This window comes from Nematostella vectensis, chromosome 4 (genome assembly GCF_932526225.1).
Source record: "Nematostella vectensis chromosome 4, jaNemVect1.1, whole genome shotgun sequence".
NCBI lineage: Eukaryota > Metazoa > Cnidaria > Anthozoa > Actiniaria > Edwardsiidae > Nematostella > Nematostella vectensis.
In genome coordinates, this window is record NC_064037.1 from 12369168 (window position 1) to 12391430 (window position 22263).

Below are 22263 nucleotides of genomic sequence, written 5' to 3' on the forward strand. Positions count from 1 at the left end.
GGACCTTTGCTTGGGTCTCGTTATAGACAACAATGGCGATCACCAGCAAAAATGCGAGGGACGACCTTCACATACTAAAACTTATCGCTAAATTGGGCTTTAAAAACCTGCTTTAATATGGTGAAAACAAGAAGAAGCTTTGAGATATCAGATTCCCTTCCAGGCAAGGGCAAGGCGACCGAGGGGAAGAAGAACTTGGAAATTCCTGAGGTACAAACCATTGTGTTGGTCGAATGGCGGATGAAATTGACAAATCAATGGCAACATGGGTTTTCCTATGTACGATTTTTTTAGTATATGTTGTATCAAGTCATTACTCTAAATTGCAGGAGCAAAGCAGTGACGAAAGTGGCTTAGAATCCATTCCCGTATCTTCTAAACGGCGTAAACTTCACAGCAAAGAAGCCAAAGAAAGCAGATCCCTTCATAAGCGCGAGGAAACCACATCGGAGAGGAACTTTTCCCCTCTGCGAACGAGACATGGAACCATTTTGAGGTCAATTTCTTTTAACATTAGAATTTGTGTTTGATTTGCTTAGATGGCAAATGTGTATATGTGTTTGTTTATCTTATTTCTAGATCTGGGAGAACTGAAGGTACACAATCTCGAAGCACCGGTTACAAACAAGAACAAATGGAGGCCGATGATGGCCGGAGAAAATCTGCAGGCTAGTGTTTATTTTGGATATTTTCGCTTCTGAACTTCCTGTAGTCAGGGAGGTAGGGAATTCTATAATCTGATTTTGTGTTTCTTTTGTATAGGTGCAAAAGCGTGTTTGAAGTTCCGAAAATGCCTGTCCGAAAGCCCAAAACTTGTTGTAAATTTAGATAACAATGAAATAGTTGCTCCCTTGTCAATACGCCGAAGTCGTCGAGAGCGAAAAGAAGTCTACGATACACTCAACATACAGATGTTGACCGATCATCGATATGTCCATCCGACATTTGAAAATTATAACGAGAAAGCAGACGAGAAACAAAGAAAGAGGAGAGTGTTGGAAGACCCTTCGGACGACAGCGAAGACGTGAGTTGAAGTCGGCGCATTGTTTGAATTTCCCGCCGTTTTTGAAATTCGCGGGAAGTATGAATACTTTGCATTTTAAGCATCAACAACTTTGTCACTTTTGAAATAATTCTAATTAATTTGAAGACTATAATACCTATTATGATATTTTCATGTTTTTTTTAGTATTTTTTCAATTTTTCTGTATTTTGTTGTTTTGTGGGGGAGGGGGAGGGGAGAGAATTTACCCATTCGTTGAAGTACTGTATTTTTACAAGTTTTAGATCATTTCAGTTTGCTCTTGTTGAATTTTTCCAACCAAATCCTCTATTGCAATGTTATATGAAAACAAAATTTCAAAATTTATTTGGTTATATAGAATTATAGAAATTTTACAAAGATAAATTACTTGGATAAGAACAGCAGCTGTGTTTTGGGCATAAGCTCCAATATGAAACTTTACCTGTGTCATTTTGAGTCACTTTTTCTCATTAATTTTTTTCAAGTGGTATCTATTATTTATCCAATTAAACCAATCAAAGGCTCTGTGAGCCAACTTGTGAATGCAAATTTATTGTTCTAGTTATTTTCTTGTGTGCATAAAAGATATACAGGATACTGAACAAAGCATGAACACATCAAAGATGCTGAGAGTACATAAAAATATCCTTATACCTATTCTTCCTTTTCAATCATAACACACCAAAAATAGTACAATTATTATTATTATGATTATAAAAATAATAAAAAAAGATTGCTGTCAGTGGGAATCAAACCCTGGTCGCTGCGGTCCGAGACTAACGTGACATTGCTGAATCGATACGTAACTAAAATTAATTTTAATGCTATTGGTATCGTACCGTTCGAAAAGTTTTTGCTAATGTCAAATTTCGGCATATTTTTTTCGGAAACCAAATAGAATACCTGCAATAATTGATCACGCTACTGTCATACAAGGGTTTTTTCTGCATGTTAACATTCTAGAAAGGCGCAAAATTGTTATTCGATGAATAAGCAAGGTCCATGTGTTTGTACGAGTTTTGGTTTGATATTTAGTCTAGCTGATTGGGAAGAATTGTAAAAAATTAATTTGTGGAAATCTCTGCTCTTTGATTTTGTCCTTCTAACAGGGTTTCTTTTTATTACCCTGCAAACAGAGACCCTGCTAACACAGGCTTTTCCCTTGTGTTTTTTGGACTTAATAAAAGTTGCAATTTTGGCTAGTCGCTCTTTGAGCACAAATTCAAACAAACAATGGGAAACCCAGAGACGCAAATCGGCAAGTACTTAAACAAAGAGAATTAAAAGCTTTGCTAGCATTTTACTTGTTTTGTTTGCAAACTAACAGCTTGAATTGGACTGAACCGTAGAAGACCGATTGACATCAGTCATGAAGGTGCATGCGCACGCTCAACCCACATGGAAGACTTTTCTGAAGAAACCAGCTTATATATACTTTACGGTCATACTAACAAATGACCGTAGTGGTCACAGGTCGATGACACAGCCCTTTTATAGTACTAGGCTTTAACCGGAAGTTGAACACCTGAAGTATACATATGATCTAAGGATCGCTGTGTTGCTAAAGCACAGAAAGACCAGAAAGTCCCTCCAATAACTCGTAAATGCTTTGCAAGCATTCATGAGTTAAAAAACCATTCATCTCTTCAATGGTTTTGATTTATATTGGTATTTAATATATATATATATATATATTATGAAATACAGTACTTAAATCAACTTTTCTATCCAGCAAACAGCAAACAAGAAACAATAATATATGCTTGTAAGTTGATGTCTTTCTCCAGAAAAGTCAGTAAACATGTATGACACTGGGAAATGTAGACATGACTTTTATATAATATATTGCTATCTTTCTGCAGAGGGGCTTTATGTATATGTATGGTGCTGCGAAGCATAGACATGACTATCATATATTGGTATAAATCCACTCACATACTATCACAAATCTCGCAATTTAATTGGCTCCCATACTCACTATCTATTGAGCCATACATAGTGAGCAGCGAAAAAGCCACTTGAAGCGAAAGAGACAAAAAACCTTGATTCAAATTTGAGAAATTTGGTTCGCACTTTTTTCTATTAAATTTCTATTATTTTTTATCCTTACAAAAGGACACTAAAAGTAACATAGATTAAGGGTATTGAAGAAAAAGTTTTCAATTTTCGTTTATTTGCGCGAGCTGCAAACACCGGTTGTATGTGTTAGCGCACACACTAGAAAACACGCCATTTCAAACGAGCGCGCACTGTTTTGATATTGTAAAATACTATTTTTGTTGTTTGTGTTATTTATTACTGAGAATTATCAAAATCTTCATTTATTTGAAGGAAGTATGTGAGTGGATTTATACTAAAACAATTAGACTACTCATTCTCATTTTCTATGAGTCAAATAGTCAGCTCGGCGCTACATGCCTCGTTGACTATCTATTGACTCATAGAAAACTCGAACTCGTAGTCTAATTGTTGAATATATCTCTGTCTTTCTGCAGGAAAGGGCTGTAAACATGTATGACACTGTGAAGCGTAGACATGACACACCCTCTCCTGTTAAACATGGTCAAAGACATCAACAGGAAGAGGATGATGAGGATGACGACAGTGATGATGATGAGGAGGAGGAGGAGGGGGACGGCGAGGATGAGGGGGAGGATGAGGAGCAAAGAAAACGCTACTTATTGAGAAAGAAGAAGCCTGTCACTAACCGATACATGGCCCCACCTCTAAAGAGCAAAAAAGGTAAAGAGGATGGGTATTCTTCCTAGTAAAGGTCTATCAAGTGCAATAGAAAAATGAGAGAGAATAGAGAGACTTCTGCCAGCCCTAGATAAGTACTTTGATGTACCACCATTCACATTTCTGGATGAAACCAAATGTACTGACATGTCCTGGCTCTGTCTGATCTTATACCAATGGTTTTTATTTTATTTTATTGTAGAGCTGTGAACGGAACAAACATGAATAGTCGCCAATCACTTTTAACAGATAGACTACATTTTGTCTTTGCTTTAGCAAACTTACATTAACATTTCACTCAACTTAATTCTTGTTGATTTAAATATAGAAAAGCGGGTATTCCAGCTCACAATGCATAGAAGAGGCAGAGGGCGCGCCCCACCTCATGCCTCGCCTATCAGGCAGTATCGTGCTCCCAAAAGAAAGGCCATGAACATGAGTTCTTCTACTTCATCTGGTCAGTATTATCTCATCGCCATTAGTCACTTTAAACACTCTTTTCTACATTCTATGCAAATAAGGTTTACCAAGGTAAAACAAACAAGAAGTAATGAATATTTTTTTTAAGCTGATTATATTTGGAAGCCTCAGGGAAACCAAATAACAAAATTTCATTTGCAAAATTAGCACTTATGTGATAGATGTGATAAGGTTTACCAAGGTAATACAAATAAGAAGTAATGAATAATTATTTTTAGCTGATTATATTTAAAAGACTCAGGAAAACTGATTAAATAAATTTTATTTGCAAAATTAGTACTTGTGATAGATAAATCAAGTGAGGCCCAAGCTTATGATTAAAATAAAATGAGTCCTTCAAATACTCTAAAATAAAAATGTCATACTATCATAGTACAAGGCCATTTTGTTTTCATTATACTAATTTATCAGATGCTTTTCACAGAGGAGTCTTGTGATGAACAAGATGAGAGAATGTTTGAGAGGAGGAAGAGCAAAAGCATGGCGAAGGCCAGAAACCGTGCCTTGCCCATCAACTTGACCATAGAGGATATCTCCAAAGGCGTTTTGAGGGACCGTGAGAGGATTGGCTCAAGCCTTGCTGATGTGGATCCTATGTCAGTAGACAGAAAGGTCAGTTTAAAAGGGCAAGAACACTTGTCACCATAATCTCCTTTTCTACTACAAATAACATCAAGTTTAATAGAGCGTCTAAGGAACAGACCACTAGAAAATTGAGAAGACCTTGACATATTATTTTATGCTTTTCAAGCAAACTTACTAGTCAGAGCTTTTCACTATATTCAAAACGAAAAAGTCATGGAAGTTCATGATATCAAATTTAGCAAACAATTAGAAGTGATTGGAATCTAGGCTATACTAACCCTTGGAATTTCTCTTTTGTTTCTTAGGTGAAGTTTGACAGTGTAGGAGGCCTCAACAAGCAGATACAAGCCCTAAAAGAGATGATTCTTTTCCCACTTGTCTATCCAGAAGTGTTTGATAAATTCAAGATTACTCCACCTCGGGGTGTGCTGTTTTTTGGACCTCCAGGTTTGTCAGAAAAGAAAAAAAAAGCCCAGCTTCATAGAATGTAGAATTTCTTTCCATACACTTGGTTGGTTTAAGTATGGGTACTGTAGCTCTTTCCTCCCAGGGACAAATCAAGCAAACACATAGGTGCTAGGGCTCAAAGCTCAAAGGTGCAATGCAGGCAACTAGTTTCAGTTTTTTAGTTGGTTTGTTCATGTTTTTCATATGATTCATTTTAATTTGTGTATTCTGAGTGCACCAGACCTTTGAACGTTCACAAAGAACAAAAGCTTGGGTTGGCTGTGTAAGAGCTAATGATACATTCAATTTTTTTATGCCATCTCATGTGCTAAAATTTTTGTAACTTGGATATCTACCTGTTTATTGATTGATATTTTGATAATTGTCTGATTGTAATCTAAGGTATACAAGCTGGTAGAGTAGGTCACTAGAGTGGGTCAACTGTTTATTTACTAATCTTTGAGCCCTGTTTTATTGTAGCTATTTTCTCCAATGACATTTACATCGGTCTTTCCAGGTACCGGCAAGACCCTAGTTGCCAGAGCCTTAGCCAATGAATGTAGCCAAGGTGACAAGAAAGTGTCATTCTTTATGAGGAAAGGTGCCGACTGCCTAAGCAAGTGGGTAGGAGAGTCTGAGAGACAGCTACGCCTCCTTTTTGACCAGGTTAGTACTGTAGAAGAGTCAGAAATACAGGGTAATGATTTCAAATAAGTGCCTAGTGCGCTTATTTTAATTTTCGGGTCTTTGGGGGGGATGTGGGGGGTGGGGCTTATAGGGTAGGGTGTGTTTATTTTGATGGAAAATACCAGTTTCTGAATTGCTTAAAAACAAAACTTTATTTGGGATAAACAGGAATGATAGTAAAAGTATTGTTAGCTAAATACAGTACATTCATTGTTTATAAATCAATGACAATATTGTTGTAATGTGAAAATACCAATGAGAGCTGAATAAAATGATTTACAATTTAAGTGGTGCTTTTGTTGGTATGTGTTTAAAGGGGAAGGGGAGCACTTATTGGGGAGGGGCACTTATTCCAAAATCAGACTGCCCATACTAACTTTATATTTATTATATTGTATCAATTAATCATTATTTATTATATTTGATATTGGAATCCTGTAATTTAGCTTTTAAGGCTACGAGAGGACTAATAAACAAGTATTATTATTATTATTATTATTATTATTATTATTATTATTATTATTATTATTATTATTATTATTATTATTATTATTAAATCCAAGGTCAAAGGGGAGCGCTAGTTGGGGAGGGGGCACTTATTAAAAGGAGGGTGCTTATTTAAATCATTACTGTAATTCAAAATAATTATCTGAAATCTAACTATATCAGTTAACTGTTATAGAAAAAAGGGAAAGAGCAGGGAATTTGTTTCCACAGAATGCTACAGACCTTGCATAATACTGACTGTGGTGATCGTTAAGGTCACTAAGCAGTAATTGTGTCTTTCTTTTCCACCAGGCATATGCTATGCGCCCATCCATCATCTTCTTTGATGAGATAGACGGCCTAGCCCCAGTGCGCTCCAGTCGTCAGGATCAGATCCACAGTTCCATTGTATCCACTCTTCTTGCACTAATGGACGGCTTGGACAGCAGAGGGGAGGTGGTTATTATTGGGGCCACTAACCGAATCGATGCTATTGACCCTGCCCTTAGACGCCCTGGAAGGTTTGATAGGGAGTTCCAGTTCGCGCTGCCTGATCGTGATGTAAGTGATAAGGTTTAAAGAGCAGCAATGATGTTCTTTTGTCTTCTAGAATCTGTTACAGATAAGAGCAATCTTATTGATTTCTTTCTCTCTACAGGTCCTCTGACAGGATGCGAAAAAATCTTCTCATTTCGCGGAAATTTTGGGCTGAAAGTTGCGGATAAAATTCAAAATTTCGCGGGAAAATGGCAAATTTCGCAGATTTTTTAGGGGGGTGGGGTGCTAGCAAAGTACCACGAATTTACCTCCGTTAATGACTGCGGTGATCCTAGATACTAATCCCTTAGATACTAATCAGACACTAAACAGATACTAAAAACGGTCAGGGAGAGTAATTCATAAAAAAAACTAAAATAATAAGAATAGCTATTTACCGAGTAAAATCAGCTAGAATCGATGGAAAGGCATTATAAATATGGTATCTTAAATTATTTACAGCAACTTCTGTAATTTGTGCGGATCCTAGACTAATGTCTGATTAGAATACCTTATCTGGTTTCTGGTTTAGATGCTTGCAAATTTCTATGCAATACGCAAGGAAATAGTTATAATATGCATTTCTAAAACGTTTATATAGGGTCAGTACGCAGCTCTTACAAGCTGCAATTTGATTGGGCAAATGTCCGCACCTCGACACAAAGAACGTGAAGAATAGAGACAAAAGAACTCCTTTTTAGAACAAAGATAATAGAAGACAAAGCAGCTGCGTACTTACTCTTTTTATACCGATTCAGCGCTTAGTTGTTGCTGAGTTTTCAAACAGCAAACGTCTACTTTTGTACTTTTTGGCGCCGACATAATGGATGTTTGCGGATCACGCGCTTGGAGTATTAACTGCGCTACATTGCAACAATTACGGAGAGTTAAATATAAACTGGACTCGAATTGACCAGGATAAAATCAAATCATCGGAAAGAAGGTTTTTTCCTTTTGAGATTTGCATAATTTTTGGATGAATTTCTGATCTGTTCAAACAAAAAAGAAAGAAAAAAAATGTTCCTACCTAGCTGCTATTTATACTAACAAATCCAGATTCGTTCCTCGCCCCGTATTTTTTATTCAGTTGTATTAAACTATTTGTATGTGTGGGATCGCCTTTTGAATATTTCACGCTAGTGATGATGATAAAAATGAAATGATAAAATATAAATTTAGCCTAAATCTGCTAAAAAGCGTAAAAATCGTTCTTTAATTCTGTGCAGAAAATAGGTAGTTTTGATTGTTTTTTGTTATTAACAATTACCCCCCTTGCTATTAGTTCCTGTTTAGTATCTGATTAGTTTCTGATTAGTATGTTTAGTATCTAAGAAATTTTAGTATCCAAGATCATTGCGGTCTGTTAAAATGTTGAATGTAATTTCATGCACGTACAAATGTCTTCGAAATTGGATTTTCCCTCTACTCGCATACACTTCACTGCACGTTATCAAATGAAATGTTGCTCGTTTTGGTGAGTCTGATATCTTAGGCATTTCTTCGCAACGGCAGTAACGCTATTGTTTTGTGGTAACCTGGAATCTCACGTCAACAATGCAAAAACATTCTAATATTTCTCTTATAAATATATTTTTTGGCTCTGCGATGTGCTATTCATCTTTTTTGTGTTAATTCCGTGCTTTAGTATACAGTGGATAATGGTGACCAACATGCTAGGTTTGATTTGAAAAAGAGGAATGTGAAATGAGGCTAGAACTCAGTCTACGTCAGCTCCATACTTGTAATTCCTGGTAGATTTTACAGCTCATGAATTGACATTGTCGCCAAATCGCGATATAATAAGTATAAAACAACTGCTTTTTTCCCATTTCTTTGCGTTTTGAACTCAAAACAATTAACAATATCGTGAAAGAATACATTGAAAGTTAACTTTAGGCTTCTTGTTTTTGCTTAATTTCTTGAAAGAACCAAAATTTTGCTGAATATCGGCTCAGGATGCGGAAGTTGCGGAAAATGGTCTAGGTTGCGGATCCGCATCTCCGCATCCTGTCAGAGGCCCTGTCTCTTGCATGAGAGCTTTCCAATTATCTGTACCGCTTTTTTAAGAATGACACTTTGAAAAATGTCACTCTACAAATGTCTTCATGTCAAAAGGACTTAACACTAATACCTCATTGTTATTTGATGCAACAGAGAACAGTTTTCAACCTGCTGTTTTATTGTACTTTGTGAATGTCTTTAAAAAATAGGAGAATTCACATTTATCGCTTTATTTATAATACTGTAGGCTTTTGTTTTGATATATTTTTTATTTGAGTTGAAAAGTTTTACCAGTTGGGCTGGCATCCACCCTGAAAGATCCACTTTTTTTCAATCTCTTTACATTATGAATTATGTCTGGCATCCACTCAGTAGGTCCTAGCTATATCCCCACTCACAGTCCTTTTGATTGCCTTTGCAGGCCAGACGGAGTATCCTCTCTATTCACACCAGGGAGTGGGAGCCAAGACTTTCTCAGCGGTTCATCTCTGAGCTTGCAGACTATTGTGTTGGCTATTGTGGGGCAGACATCAAAGCTCTTTGTACAGAAGCGGCCTTGTGTGCGCTAAGGAGACGTTACCCACAAGTTTATACTTCAAGTAGAAAACTGCTTCTTGACATCAATGACATTGAGGTAGGTGTGGTTATCAATGAACCAAAAGGCTGGAATTTAGGATGCCCTAGAATATTACCTGTTCTTTCATGCTAACAAAAAGAGAACAAATGAGAGTACTGATTAGTTTGTTAAAATTGTTTACATTTTTTGGTTCTCACATTATTCACACTTTAGCAAAGAATGAACCGAAGCATTATTCATGCTCTCAGAAGATGTGTTATGTCATCGATTACCAAAAGTACTGTTTTTTTTTTCTCACAAGCTTTGTGTTTTGTTGTAGATCACCTTTAAAGACTTCATCAATGCCACCAAGAGTATAGTCCCTGCCCACCAGAGATCAGTGGCATCTCCGGCAAGGGTGCTGTCCACAACAATCAGACCGCTGCTTGAGAACACATTCAACAAGGCACACCAGATGCTAGTCAAACAATTCCCTGCTGCACAAATGGATACAGGTACTACCAGCTTACCAACTTTTATATGTTGCATCTTTTGGTTTCCTCTGCAAGTAACTTCTGAGTGCACTGTAAAATAAACTGCTTCTCTAAAACACAAAGCAATAGCTTGGGTAACTGCTCAACATCATATCATACACAGTGCTCAATCCATAAAGCCTGTGGGCTTTGTTTTAGGGGAACACTTTCATAGTTCATTTTTAAACTTTTTAAAAATTTTGTTTTGTCAGCTATATGACCTACCTTTTGTCACCCTTTTCCTTTTTTCTTGACAAATGTTTCTCAGACAACTGTATCTTATTTACCTGCAGGAAATGCAAGCAGTACTCAACAAAAACATCAGGAAATCCCATCTGATGATGACTTGAGTTCTGATGGTGAGGATGGGCCGGACATCTATGACCACACCCATCCCACAAGCTCTATAGCAGGATCTAGCAGGAGTGAGCGCTATATGCGCCGCATCATGCAAAGGCATGGGGTGTGCCCAGATGTCAGTCCAGGAGCCTCCAAAACATTTAGCTTCTCAGAGCAAGTATTCAGGGGTGCAGTGACGTACCGACCTCGAATGTTGCTATCAGGGAGAGAGGGCATGGGGCAGTCAACACACATGGCACCAGCTTTGCTGCATAGTACGGAACACCTCAGTGTACATTGTCTGGATCTTCCTGCTTTGTATGGTGTTACTTCAAGGACTCCTGAAGAAGCATGCGCACAGGTTGGTCTACCAGCCAATGATTTTATTTTTGGAATATTAGAAGGAACATATGTAAGCTCAGAGGTTTGGTAAGCTAGTTTGCAGGTGGTAAACTGTTTTTGTTTTGTTTAATTTAAAAACAAAAAAATCCAATAACATAACTCACCAGCTCATCATACCTAGTGGTTGTGCAGTGCCAACCTAGGCCGCATGGTCACTCCTCTTTGGCTGACCAAAAGTTGATAATTTCTTATTGAAGGATTGCCAAGTACTATTCCTTTTCAATATACATATTCTGTTGGCCACCATGTGCATCAAAAGACGCTCACAAATTATTTTTTAACTCCAAATAATACTGTCAATCACCTGAAAGCTTTCTTGGATTTGGTTTGACTCGTTATGCAGTTATACAAATTATTTTTTGTGTATGCTAGCTGTTCCGTGAGGCCCGGCGCTCTTTACCCTGCATTGTCTACATGCCGCATCTCAACTCTCTATGGCTGGCTACAAGTGAGAGTCTCCATGCTACTCTCATATCACTGCTACAGGATCTGCCTCCACTCTCACCAGTCCTGCTACTTGCCACAGCAGACAAGGAGTTCTCTCAGCTGCCTTATGAGTTACAGCAGCTCTTTTCACAAGATACTGGCCAGGTAATGACACAATCCCATTTATTTTATGGATATCAAGGGACTTGGGAAAATGGAGTATAAAGATAAGAAGGGATGTGTAATTCTTGATCTTCAGAAAAACCAATAATAAGTATAGTAAGAAGTTTGAGACTGTTTGGAGTTGGGATTGAGATCCCACATTTAATTCCTCCTCTCTATATTGGATTGAGAAAATAATTATAATACGCCATTCCAGCTATAAGCTTGCACGCACATTACTAAAGAAACCTACCTAAACTACCAGAAAGCAGTGCACGTTTTTTTAAAGCTTGAACCAAACAAAGTGCATGCTGCATGATGGTAGCTGAGGTGCAGGTTTCCATATCAAGTGTATGCGCATGCTTATTGCTGGAATTTAGACCAGGGGACATTTTTGTCATCCCAGCAAATTATCAAGCACAAGAGAGAGTCCCCTTCATGTTTCCTTGGGGAAAGACCATCTTTCTTAAATGCCCTGAGATTGCTACACATAATATTTCTTCCAGTATCAAACGAAAACAATTATAAGTGTTTGGCTGACTGAAGGTCTCATAATAGTTAAAATGTAATACTATGATCACCTCAGATTCTTTTGGTTTCTGAGGGACGATTAGTAGCGAAATTCCCTTGAAAATAATAGATGGTTCTAGATTTCTCTCATGTATTAATGGTGAGAAAAATTTAAAAAGGCAAAAGAATCTTTTGTCTTCAAAATTTCCCTCTACCTCAGTGCGTGAGAGAAATTTTAGAACCAAGATGCTTGTCTTGTCTTTAGAACCAAGATGCTTGTCTAGTTTCACCAGGGGTACAAATAGAAGGCAGCTTCCTGATAAGCGCAGGAATAGACCCTGTGCCAAGAGACCAGGGTCGGGTTCCTAGAAAGCAGGTTAACGCTAACCCAGAGTTAAATAAGGTTGTTATCCAATCAAATGTCTCGATAAACATATTTGTCCGCGGATATGCGCTAACCTGCTTTCTAGGAACCGAGCCCAGAGTATGTGATATTGTGATACCTAAACAATGTTAACCTAGATCCATGTGGGATGATTCTGGTTGCTGTACACATGGGAGCTAATGACGTCAAAGAACTAAACTGTTGATATGTTGAGCAACTATGTAAATCAACCATGTTTGATGTGAGAATTGTTTGTGAAAATGTGAGGGTCCCTAGAGGGATAAATAGAACAATGTGTATGCAATGCCCTGATCCATTGAACCACGTTTGTTCATCCAACCTAATATTGCTCGTAGTTGGGAGTTTAGGTCCTCGGTGATCATTGGTATTACAAAGTTATAGCATGGCATCTGCGTCGTCAGGACTTCAACTAATCATCCCTCGGTGGCGAAGACATTTAATCACTAAATTCCTCTCGTGCCATGCTACAACTTTAAAAACCTAATAAACTATATTTCACTTTTTTGAAAAAAAAGGTCATACTGAATTTTGATTGAGTAAAACTAAAACTTACCTTTTGCCATTCCTTTCCAGGTATTAGAAGTAGCGTATCCTAATGCTGAAGAGCGCCGTGCCTTTTTCTGTGCAATATTCCTTGACTATGCACTTCAGATGCCTAAGAGGAAGAAAAAACGTAAGTTGCTAACACACACTATTTTAAAAATTCAGTTTTTAGCTATATAAATATTTGGAGTGTATCTGTCTGTGGCAGTCTTGGTCAAAGGAAGCAGCTATCTTGAGATTTTTTGTGGTAAAATAAGATATAATGGTAGATAGTGTGTACTTTTATGAGAGAGTCTTTTCTTTTTTATTTGGCCAATTTTGTCACTTTTATTGTATATTATATAGGCTTACGACCTAAAAGCAGAGCTACTACATCTAAACTTTAAGAAAAAGTCCTTGAACTTACAAAGATTTATGTGTATCAGGGCGTGATCACAGTAATGAAGTACTCCCGTTCGCCCCCTCCCCACCCAGCCGACAGCTGTCAGAACAGGAGAAGCAAAAGATCCAGCAGAACGAGGAGAGCACCATGCGGGAATTGCGCATCTTCCTGCGGGACGTGCACCACAAGCTCATCATGGACCGCAGGTTCAAGGAATTCTCCAAACCTGTTGATCTAGAAGAGGTGAGGGCTACTCTCCTTATGTAGCATGCGCCTTATGTATGTAAGCATTTGGACTCTTGGTGGGGATGAGGGTTGCTCTTTTCTAGAAGAGGTGAGGGCTACTCTCCTTATGTAGCATGCGCCTTATGTATGTAAGCATTTGGACTCTTGGTGGGGATGAGGGTTGCTCTTTTCTAGAAGAGGTGAGGGCTACTCTCCTTATGTAGCATGCGCCTTATGTATGTAAGCATTTGGACTCTTGGTGGGGATGAGGATTGCTCTTTTCTAGAAGAGGTGAGGGCTACTCTCCTTATGTAGCATGCGCCTTATGTATGTAAGCATTTGGACTCTTGGTGGGGATGAGGGTTGCTCTTTTCTAGAAGAGGTGAGGGCTACTCTCCTTATGTAGCATGCGCCTTATGTATGTAAGCATTTGGACTCTTGGTGGGGATGAGGGTTGCTCTTTTCTAGAAGAGGTGAGGGCTACTCTCCTTATGTAGCATGCGCCTTATGTATGTAAGCATTTGGACTCTTGGTGGGGATGAGGATTGCTCTTTTCTAGAAGAGGTGAGGGCTACTCTCCTTATGTAGCATGCGCCTTATGTATGTAAGCATTTGGACTCTTGGTGGGGATGAGGGTTGCTCTTTTCTCCCCTTGCCTAACCGCTTAGGAGCAGGCTCAATAGCTCGCTCTGATGAGTTGTGTTTTGTGACTCCTGAACTTACTTCTGAAGTGGAGCTTGTTGGCTCTTGTACTTGCTATTCGTGTTATGAGGTAAGTCACGAAGTGTAGCTGGCTACACCGAATGCCCTATGCTCAACAAATTATTCAGCCTAGCTCCAAAGAGAGTTAACTACGCATTGCTTGTACCAGTTGATATACAAACCCCCCCCAACCTTGGCCACTGCCTTGCTCAGCTGGCATCAAGATAAAACCTTTCAAATTTCAACAAACAGTGCCAGTACGCTGCAATTATGTCTGTTTTAGCGAGTAATAATGATGCTGTTGGTAAACCTTTCTATTTGTTACTTTGCAGGTGGAGGATTACCTTGATGTAATTCAGGAGCCGATGGACTTATCCACCATGATGGAGAAAATTGACCGTCACCAGTACAGCACATGTGCTAATTACTTGCTGGATATAGATCTAATCACTAGCAATGCCCTGAAGTACAACCCTGACCGAGACCCACTCGACAAGATCATTAGGCACAGGGCCTGTGAACTACGTGACTTTGCACACTCACTTATCAAATCTCAGCTGGAACCAGAGTTTGAAAAGGTATGATGCTTCTTTTAGGCCTGGCTCAAATCTTTTTCACGTATTGAACTAGGTTATTTTATTATATTTTCACAAAAAAATAGTTGAAAATTGTATTTATCCTCCTGCTGTTTCTTAACCCATGTCTCTGTTTTAGGCTTGCGAGGAGATCGTAGAATCAAGACAACGGAGAGGTAAATATATGTACATTTCCATCCCAAATCTGGCTCCCTTATGAAGTTTTAGAATAATAAAACCTCTATTATGAAGTTTTAGAATAATAAAACCTCTAATACTCAGGCTAATCCTTCCAATTTTATACTGACTACTCGCATTCCTTATTTAATTTGTTTGATCGAATAATCTTGTAAAAACCTATACAAGAAAGTCCAGTCCTTTAAAGTTGAATTTACCCTAATTTAAAGCTTGTACATAGTTACTTGGAATTAGCATAATTAATAGCATGAGGACCATGTCTGATTTGATGCTTGTGAATACTTACCTGGCATTTGGCATAACTAATAGCATGAGGACCATGTCTGATTTGATGCTTGTGAATACTTACCTGGCATTTGGCATAACTAATAGCATGAGGACCATGTCTGATTTGATGCTTGTAAATACTAACCTGGTATTTGGTATAATTAATAGCTTGAGGACCATGTCTGATTTGATGCTTGTAAATACTAACCTGGCATTTGGCATAACTAATAGCATGAGGACCATGTCTGATTTGATGCTCGTAAATACTAACCTGGTATTTGGCATGTCTGATTTGATGCTTGTAAATACTAACCAGGTATTTGGCATAACTAATAGCATGAGGACCATGTCTGATTTGATGCTCGTAAATACTAACCTGGCATTTGGCATAACTAATAGCATGAGGACCATGTCTGATTTGATGCTCGTAAATACTAACCTGGTATTTGGCATGTCTGATTTGATGCTTGTAAATACTAACCAGGTATTTGGCATAACTAATAGCATGAGGACCATGTCTGATTTGATGCTCGTAAATACTAACCTGGTATTTGGCATGTCTGATTTGATGCTTGTGAATACTAACCTGGTATTTGGCATAACTAATAGCATGAGGACCATGTCTGATTTGATGCTTGTAAATACTTACCAGGTATTTGGCATAACTAATAGCATAAGGACCATGTCTGATTTGATGCTCGTAAATATTTACCTGGTATTTGGCATAACTAATAGCATGAGGACCATGTCTGATTTGATGCTCGTAAATACTAACCTGGCATTTGGCATAACTTATAGCACGAGGGCCATGTAAGGTCCAATAAAGCTTTTTTGAAGCCTTTGCAGAATGCCTGTTGTTTGTTTTTGTTATGTTCGAGAATCAAACATTTTGTTTTTGTAAAATTCAACGTGCACACTGCACTTTCTTTGTTCACAGGCGAGAACCTCTCTTCTGTTGCCCCGGCATACGTCTTCACAGCACCTCGCACCAAGCTTATTGTACCTCCTTCAAGTTCTAATGTACCCCTCAACGAGTCAGTGACTCCCATGTCAGTGGGAGAGAGCTCGGCGGGGTCTTCACGGATGGAAACAAGGTCTGCCTCGCATAGTTCCTCCACTGGCAAGAACACAGACAGTAGTGGGAAAGCATCAAAGAAGAAGAAGCGACCATATGGGGGACGGAGGAGGCGAATCAAGCGCAGACAGCTGAGCAAGGAGCTGAATATTGCAGGGAAGGAGGGGGAGGAGAAAGATAAGAATGTTAATGAAGAAGATGAAGATGTGGAACAACATTATGAAAGCATGGATACTAATCAGGCGGAGACGGTAGACAAGGGGGAGGAAGGTGACGGTAATGAGATAGAGAGAGAAACTGATTACAAGAAGAAAAGGGATGAGAATAATGCAACGGATGTGGACAGGATCGAGCAGAATACCACAGCAGATGGAACCAATGAAAATGATACAGCAGATGGTTGCAAGGTCATTGCGGATAATGCAACGGATGTGGACAGGATCGAGCAGAATACCACAGCAGATGGAACCAATGAAAATGATACCGCTGATGGTAACAACGTCGAAGCCAATGAGGTGATGGCAAGAGACAAGGCCGGTGATAGTGTATTTGGAAGCACTTCTGAGAAAGACGAGAAAGATGACGAAATCTCTAGAAGTGGTCCAACCCCATTGGAAATCTCAAAAGACTCTGTCATTAATCAAAACGGTGATATACCAGTCAATCATACAGATGCTGATATAGATGTCACTGAAGGGAAGGGGAAGCACAAATCCCAAGTGCTTATAGAGAATGGGGAAATGTACAAATCAACAGTGGAGGAAGATTCCATGGTGAATAATCAAGCTGACGGGTTTGATCCCCCAAGTCCAAACAGGGAGGTAAAGACAAAGAAGTGTGTGCAGTTCGCAGAAGAGATAGAATTACCAAATGGATTTATTGCAAGTGATGCACAGGAGAGGATCAGGGTAACACAAGGCAGCGAAACGCTAGAAAAGATGGACAACAAGCGCCTAGGTAAGGCTGTGTGGAGTCTCTCCGTTAAACTAAAACTGCTTCTTGCACCAAAAAAAGATGTCAGTAGAGTGTTGAAAGATATGTTGGGGCAGTTGCTGACATTTTAAAATTCTAATCATAAAGAATAAATAAATTTCTAACCCTACAATAATGAGTTTATGGTAAAATGGCAAAAAAAAAAAAATTCTTCATGAAGTAAAAAGCCCCCTTACACAATACGCATTTTTTTGTACAGCTTGCATGTAATCTTTTTCCCGGCTAGCAGAGGCCTCTTTTCTCTGTATTTCGCTGGGCTGCACCGGCGAAATAACGAGAAAAAGGCCCCTGCTAGCAGGGAAGTAATCTTTTTTTTTTTTGTTTATCTCGGTATAAAAGTAGTTGATGTTATCACTGTTCCTACTGCTGTTTTTATTCTCATTTTGTTAACATTTCCTATTGCTGATCCCACTAGATTCTGAAGTCACTGAGTGTTCACTAGACGTCGAAGAGCCTTACCAAGCTGACCCAAGCCAGGAGTCACAGTTACTATGGAAACAGAAGCTGGAGCTCCTGCTGGCCTGGCTTGTGGATATGACAGAGGGCTCAGCTGTTGCGAGTTTGGAGCAATGTCACAGCAGTCTACAGCAGTGCGTTTACCAGCATCGACGGGATGCGGACAAGACTGTATTGATACAGGTAGAGCAGACAGAGACCTGTAGCATCGCTATCGGATCTCTTACAGCGCTTTTCGTGGGTTTGAGAGAGTTACGTTTCCTATGAGTGTGTCTATCAGCACGGGTGGTCTAGTGTGTTAGCGCGTCGGTCTCTCACCGCTTAGGCCCAGGTTCGAATCCTTGCTCAAACTGGGCATTTTTTTCCGGGTTCCTGCCTTGATTCGAATTTGTGTCACACAAACACAAGGTTTATTCCTAGACTTGTCTCAACCACTAACACAAGGTTTATTCCTAGACTTGTCTCAACCACTAGCACAAGGTTTATTCCTAGACTTGTCTCAACCACTAACGCAAGGTTTATTCCTAGACTTGTCTCAACCACTAACGCAAGGTTTATTCCTAGACTTGTCTCAACCACTAACGCAAGGTTTATTCCTAGACTTGTCTCAACCACTAACGCAAGGTTTATTCCTAGACTTGTCTCAACCACTAACGCAAGGTTTATTCCTAGACTTGTCTCAACCACTAACGCAAGGTTTATTCCTAGACTTGTCTCAACCACTAACGCAAGGTTTATTCCTAGACTTGTCTCAACCACTAACGCAAGGTTTATTCCTAGACTTGTCTCAACCACTAACGCAAGGTTTATTCCTAGACTTGTCTCAACAACTAACGCAAGGTTTATTCCTAGACTTGTCTCAACCACTAACGCAAGGTTTATTCCTAGACTTGTCTCAACCACTAACGCAAGGTTTATTCCTAGACTTGTCTCAACCACTAACGCAAGGTTTATTCCTAGACTTGTCTCAACCACTAACGCAAGGTTTATTCCTAGACTTGTCTCAACCACTAACGCAAGGTTTATTCCTAGGCTTGTCTCAACCACTAACGCAAGGTTTATTCCTAGACTTGTCTCAACCACTAACACAAGGTTTATTCCTAGACTTGTCTCAACCACTAACACAAGTTTTATTCCTAGACTTGTCTCAACCACTAACGCAAGGTTTATTCCTAGACTTGTCTCAACCACTAACGCAAGGTTTATTCCTAGGCTTGTCTCAACCACTAACGCAAGGTTTATTCCTAGACTTGTCTCAACCACTAACACAAGGTTTATTCCTAGACTTGTCTCAACCACTAACACAAGGTTTATTCCTAGACTTGTCTCAACCACACGTGTTTACACTGTTGGAATTCACGGCTAATATTCACTGCAAAAATGGGCATACGACTCAATTAAACGGGTGCATAGTTAATAAAAACAATAATAAACAAGTGTGCATACGTTCAGGGTGCCAATCCCGGGGATTTACAGCGTTCAACAACAAACGAATTTGACAATTTACAATACATTCCGAACTTTCCAAATAAACTTAGTTCGACTACTTTCCACCCCCCTGCGGGGCGCCCCAGGCAGAGTTAGGGGCCACAGGAATCCCGCGCGCAGGGAAAGCGTTCCGAATTCCGTGTAACCAGTCTTCTCGGATAAGGACACTAAACCGGAGGTCCCGTCTCCTCAAGCTGCGCTATACTAACCTGAACCGAAGGGACGTAAAAGAACCACTGGGGACGCAATAAACCATCTGGCAGTGACCACCCCCAGTGACAGTGCTTACAATGCTTACTAACAATACGCTCAGGGGGGGGGGGGGGGGGGGGGTACTTGATTCGGAATACCTTCCGCACTAGCCTAACTGGTGGAAATTGGATAAATAAATTAAGAAAAAAAATTTATATAGCGCTTATACCAGGTTCTAAAATCCTATTACGTATATTATTAAGAATGTCTCGTCTTGGAACTAAGGAACACAAGCATCTAGTAAGCTCACATACGTTCAACAAGTAAATTAAGGGACGAGAAACAGAAAGATATTATCCATGTCTCGACCGGGAATCGAACCCGTTTCAGCAGAGGTGAGAGGCCCCATACGCTGACGCGTTAACACACTGGGCCTCCCGTGATTCCTAATTATTGATTTGTTTATTTATTATAGTCGCTGGAAGATATTTTAACTGGTTGGGCCAGCCGAATGCCTTACACAACCAGATAAACTCTCCAAGGCTATGCTCACAACACCAGGGACACTAGAGTTCTCAGACTCCTCGCAGTCCCTTTGAGATGGGCGTGGCCTCCCCCTCGCCACCAGAGCATTGGTACCTTCCAGACTTGAGCTGCCTAACACTATCATTGATGGCACTGTAAAGGCTGAAGCTTCACCATCAGAATTAGTACGACTTTCTGAACTTGAGCGGCCCAAGCGAACTGTCCGAGACGGATGCGTCCGCACACCACCAGAGCATTGGTACCTTCCAGACTTGAGCTGCCTAACACTATCATTGATGGCACTGTAAAGGTTGAAGCTTCACCATCAGAATTAGTACGACTTTCTGAACTTGAGTGGCCCAAGCGAACTGTCCGAGACGGATGCGTCCGCACACCGCCAAAGCATTGGTACCTTCCAGACTTGGGCCCCAACTCCCATCGGTGGACTGTATAGATAGAAGCCCCCGCCCCCCTCACTTCGGCGAGAATTCGCAAAATATTAAAACTTCAGCAAAATACTTCAAAAGAAAACCAAAAAATATAGAACTCTTTCTGAAGCTTGGCACATGTTTTTAATTGTAATGTGCATTTATTTATTGAAAAAGATTTTTTTATGCCAGAAATCTCATACAGCTAGTAGCGGTAATAGACTTTTCTAAATAGATTATAAATTTGCAATGTGGATAACAGGATTTATGTAATAAACAAAAGACAAACTATTTTCAGCATTATTTGTACTGTAAACGTGCCCATTTTAGTAACCATTGAAAAGTTATATTTTTTTCGCAACAGTTTTTTTTTCTTTTTAGAAGTTTTCTTCTTTGTCTCAAATAAAATTGATAAAAAGATGTCCACTTTTATAGTAAATCGCTGTATATAAACTATTTTAATGCCTATTGCCATATAAATATCGTTTTTCTGTCAGTGTCTTATTTGTTCCATAACATGGTCCAGCATATTCAGTTAAGAGAAAGCTTTTTGGAACTTGGTACTTGGGCTTTACCACTCACTTACCATCCTCTACACATACTACTCTTTTAAATAACCCCCTTCCACCAATCATATATGCGCTTTGCAGCCCCTGGTCTAAATCATAATTAATATTTAATATCCCAAGGGGCGTAGTCTACCCGACTTGACAGCCGCTTAGCAAGGTATTTGGACAATACCTTAAAAAAGGCAAATAAACATCTATAATAAAGCCGAATGATAATTATCAAAGTTCAAATGGCTTAAGAATTATTTACAAAAGCGCAGAAAGAAAACCACCGGACAGCCTGTGCTGGTCTGCGTTGGGCAGTTGATAATGAAATAAAACCTTTACAGCAAAATTCGTTGTTGCGCCACCTCGGTGAATATCCAAAATCCTTGTCTTGTTTGGTAATAGCCGCGTAGCCAGACACAAGCTTTTGGGGCTGTTTGTCTGGTTTTGATTGTTTGGTTTGATTGACTACGCGCTATTCCTAAACGAAGAAAATAATTTTTGATTCCGTGAGGTCGCGCAACAACGAATTTGGCTATAAAAGAAAAAGTCGACAACAACGCAGAATTTTTTTTAACGATATTTCGGCAGGCCAATACCTGCCCCCTTCAGGTTATAAATGAGTTACAGTGGCATGTTAAAGCTAGTATATGTACAAAGTTCATTGATGATTAACTAACAAAAGATAACAATAGTAATTGAGTAAAGGAGTAACGTATTAGGAAAATAATGGATGATGATAAACAGGGGTGTGTGTAATCCACTTACCCCTATTAATCATCGGTTTCTTTACGCCGGTTGAGGCCACCGGGTTCGAAAGTGCCAGCGCGAGTCTCAGTGTGCCTGCTTGGCTTTAACGAGGATGTCGCGGAAGTTAGGTGTGGCGAAAGGGGCCAAGAGGGGACATCGCTTAGACGAGAGTAGGAGGTTGTAATTTCTACTGATTATGTCGTTGATGTTAGGTAGTGTAGGGTTATAAGTAGTGACAAAGGGGATGCGATTGGACTTTTTGTGGTTGTTATTATTAGGACGTAGGTCGTCAATGCGGGAAATGTTAGCAGCGCGTTGGGTTTGTCTCTTGAGAAAAGCGGGTTTAGCCACGCTTGAGGAGGTAGTTGGTGAATTCATTGCAGCTGTTGTCCAATTGATATTTTTAAAATATCGTCGATGTATCTGAACCACGTATAGGGTTTATAAGGGGCGTCCCGGAGAGCGTTAGTTTGAAATCGGCCAAGAAAGAGACAGGCGAAAGAGGGTGCCATGCTTCTGGAGGTAGTGTTTGTCATTAAAGGAGAAGTTGTCCATTTAGAGGATCATATATATGCGGATTAAGTCCGAA

The 22263-nt window shown here is 39.5% G+C and overlaps 1 protein-coding gene across 2 annotated transcripts; it reads left to right on the plus strand.

Annotated features, from left to right (window-relative positions):
* On the plus strand, positions 1-20866 carry LOC116615758 (ATPase family AAA domain-containing protein 2). Of its 2 annotated transcripts, XM_032377701.2 has the most exons (21): positions 1-210; positions 330-496; positions 580-668; positions 763-1025; positions 3521-3767; positions 4093-4221; positions 4669-4856; positions 5135-5276; positions 5794-5942; positions 6762-7010; positions 9409-9621; positions 9884-10058; positions 10370-10776; positions 11190-11408; positions 12895-12994; positions 13290-13489; positions 14506-14751; positions 14888-14924; positions 16151-17245; positions 17697-17920; positions 19893-20866. In XM_032377701.2, exons 1-21 carry the CDS (start codon positions 118-120, stop codon positions 19947-19949), a joined length of 4689 nt encoding a protein of 1562 aa, XP_032233592.1. In that variant the 5' UTR covers positions 1-117; the 3' UTR covers positions 19950-20866. The 2 variants fall into 2 exon arrangements, with proteins under 2 accessions (XP_032233592.1, XP_048582150.1); XM_048726193.1 differs by lacking the exons at positions 1-210; positions 330-496; positions 580-668; positions 763-1025 and having other exon boundaries at positions 3665-3765; positions 4089-4221.
* The last annotated feature ends 1397 nt before the right edge of the window (positions 20867-22263 follow it).

What these genes read in the sequence shown, in the direction of transcription:
- LOC116615758 (XM_032377701.2), top strand. Translation starts at nt 118, where the DNA reads ATGGTGAAAACAAGAAGAAGCTTTGAGATATCAGATTCCCTTCCAGGC. An exon ending in TGCTGCACAAATGGATACAG is followed by an intron (nt 10,059 to 10,369) that starts GTACTACCAGCT and finishes ATTTACCTGCAG; the next exon opens with GAAATGCAAGCAGTACTCAA. An exon ending in GATGGACAACAAGCGCCTAG is followed by an intron (nt 17,246 to 17,696) that starts GTAAGGCTGTGT and finishes TGATCCCACTAG; the next exon opens with ATTCTGAAGTCACTGAGTGT.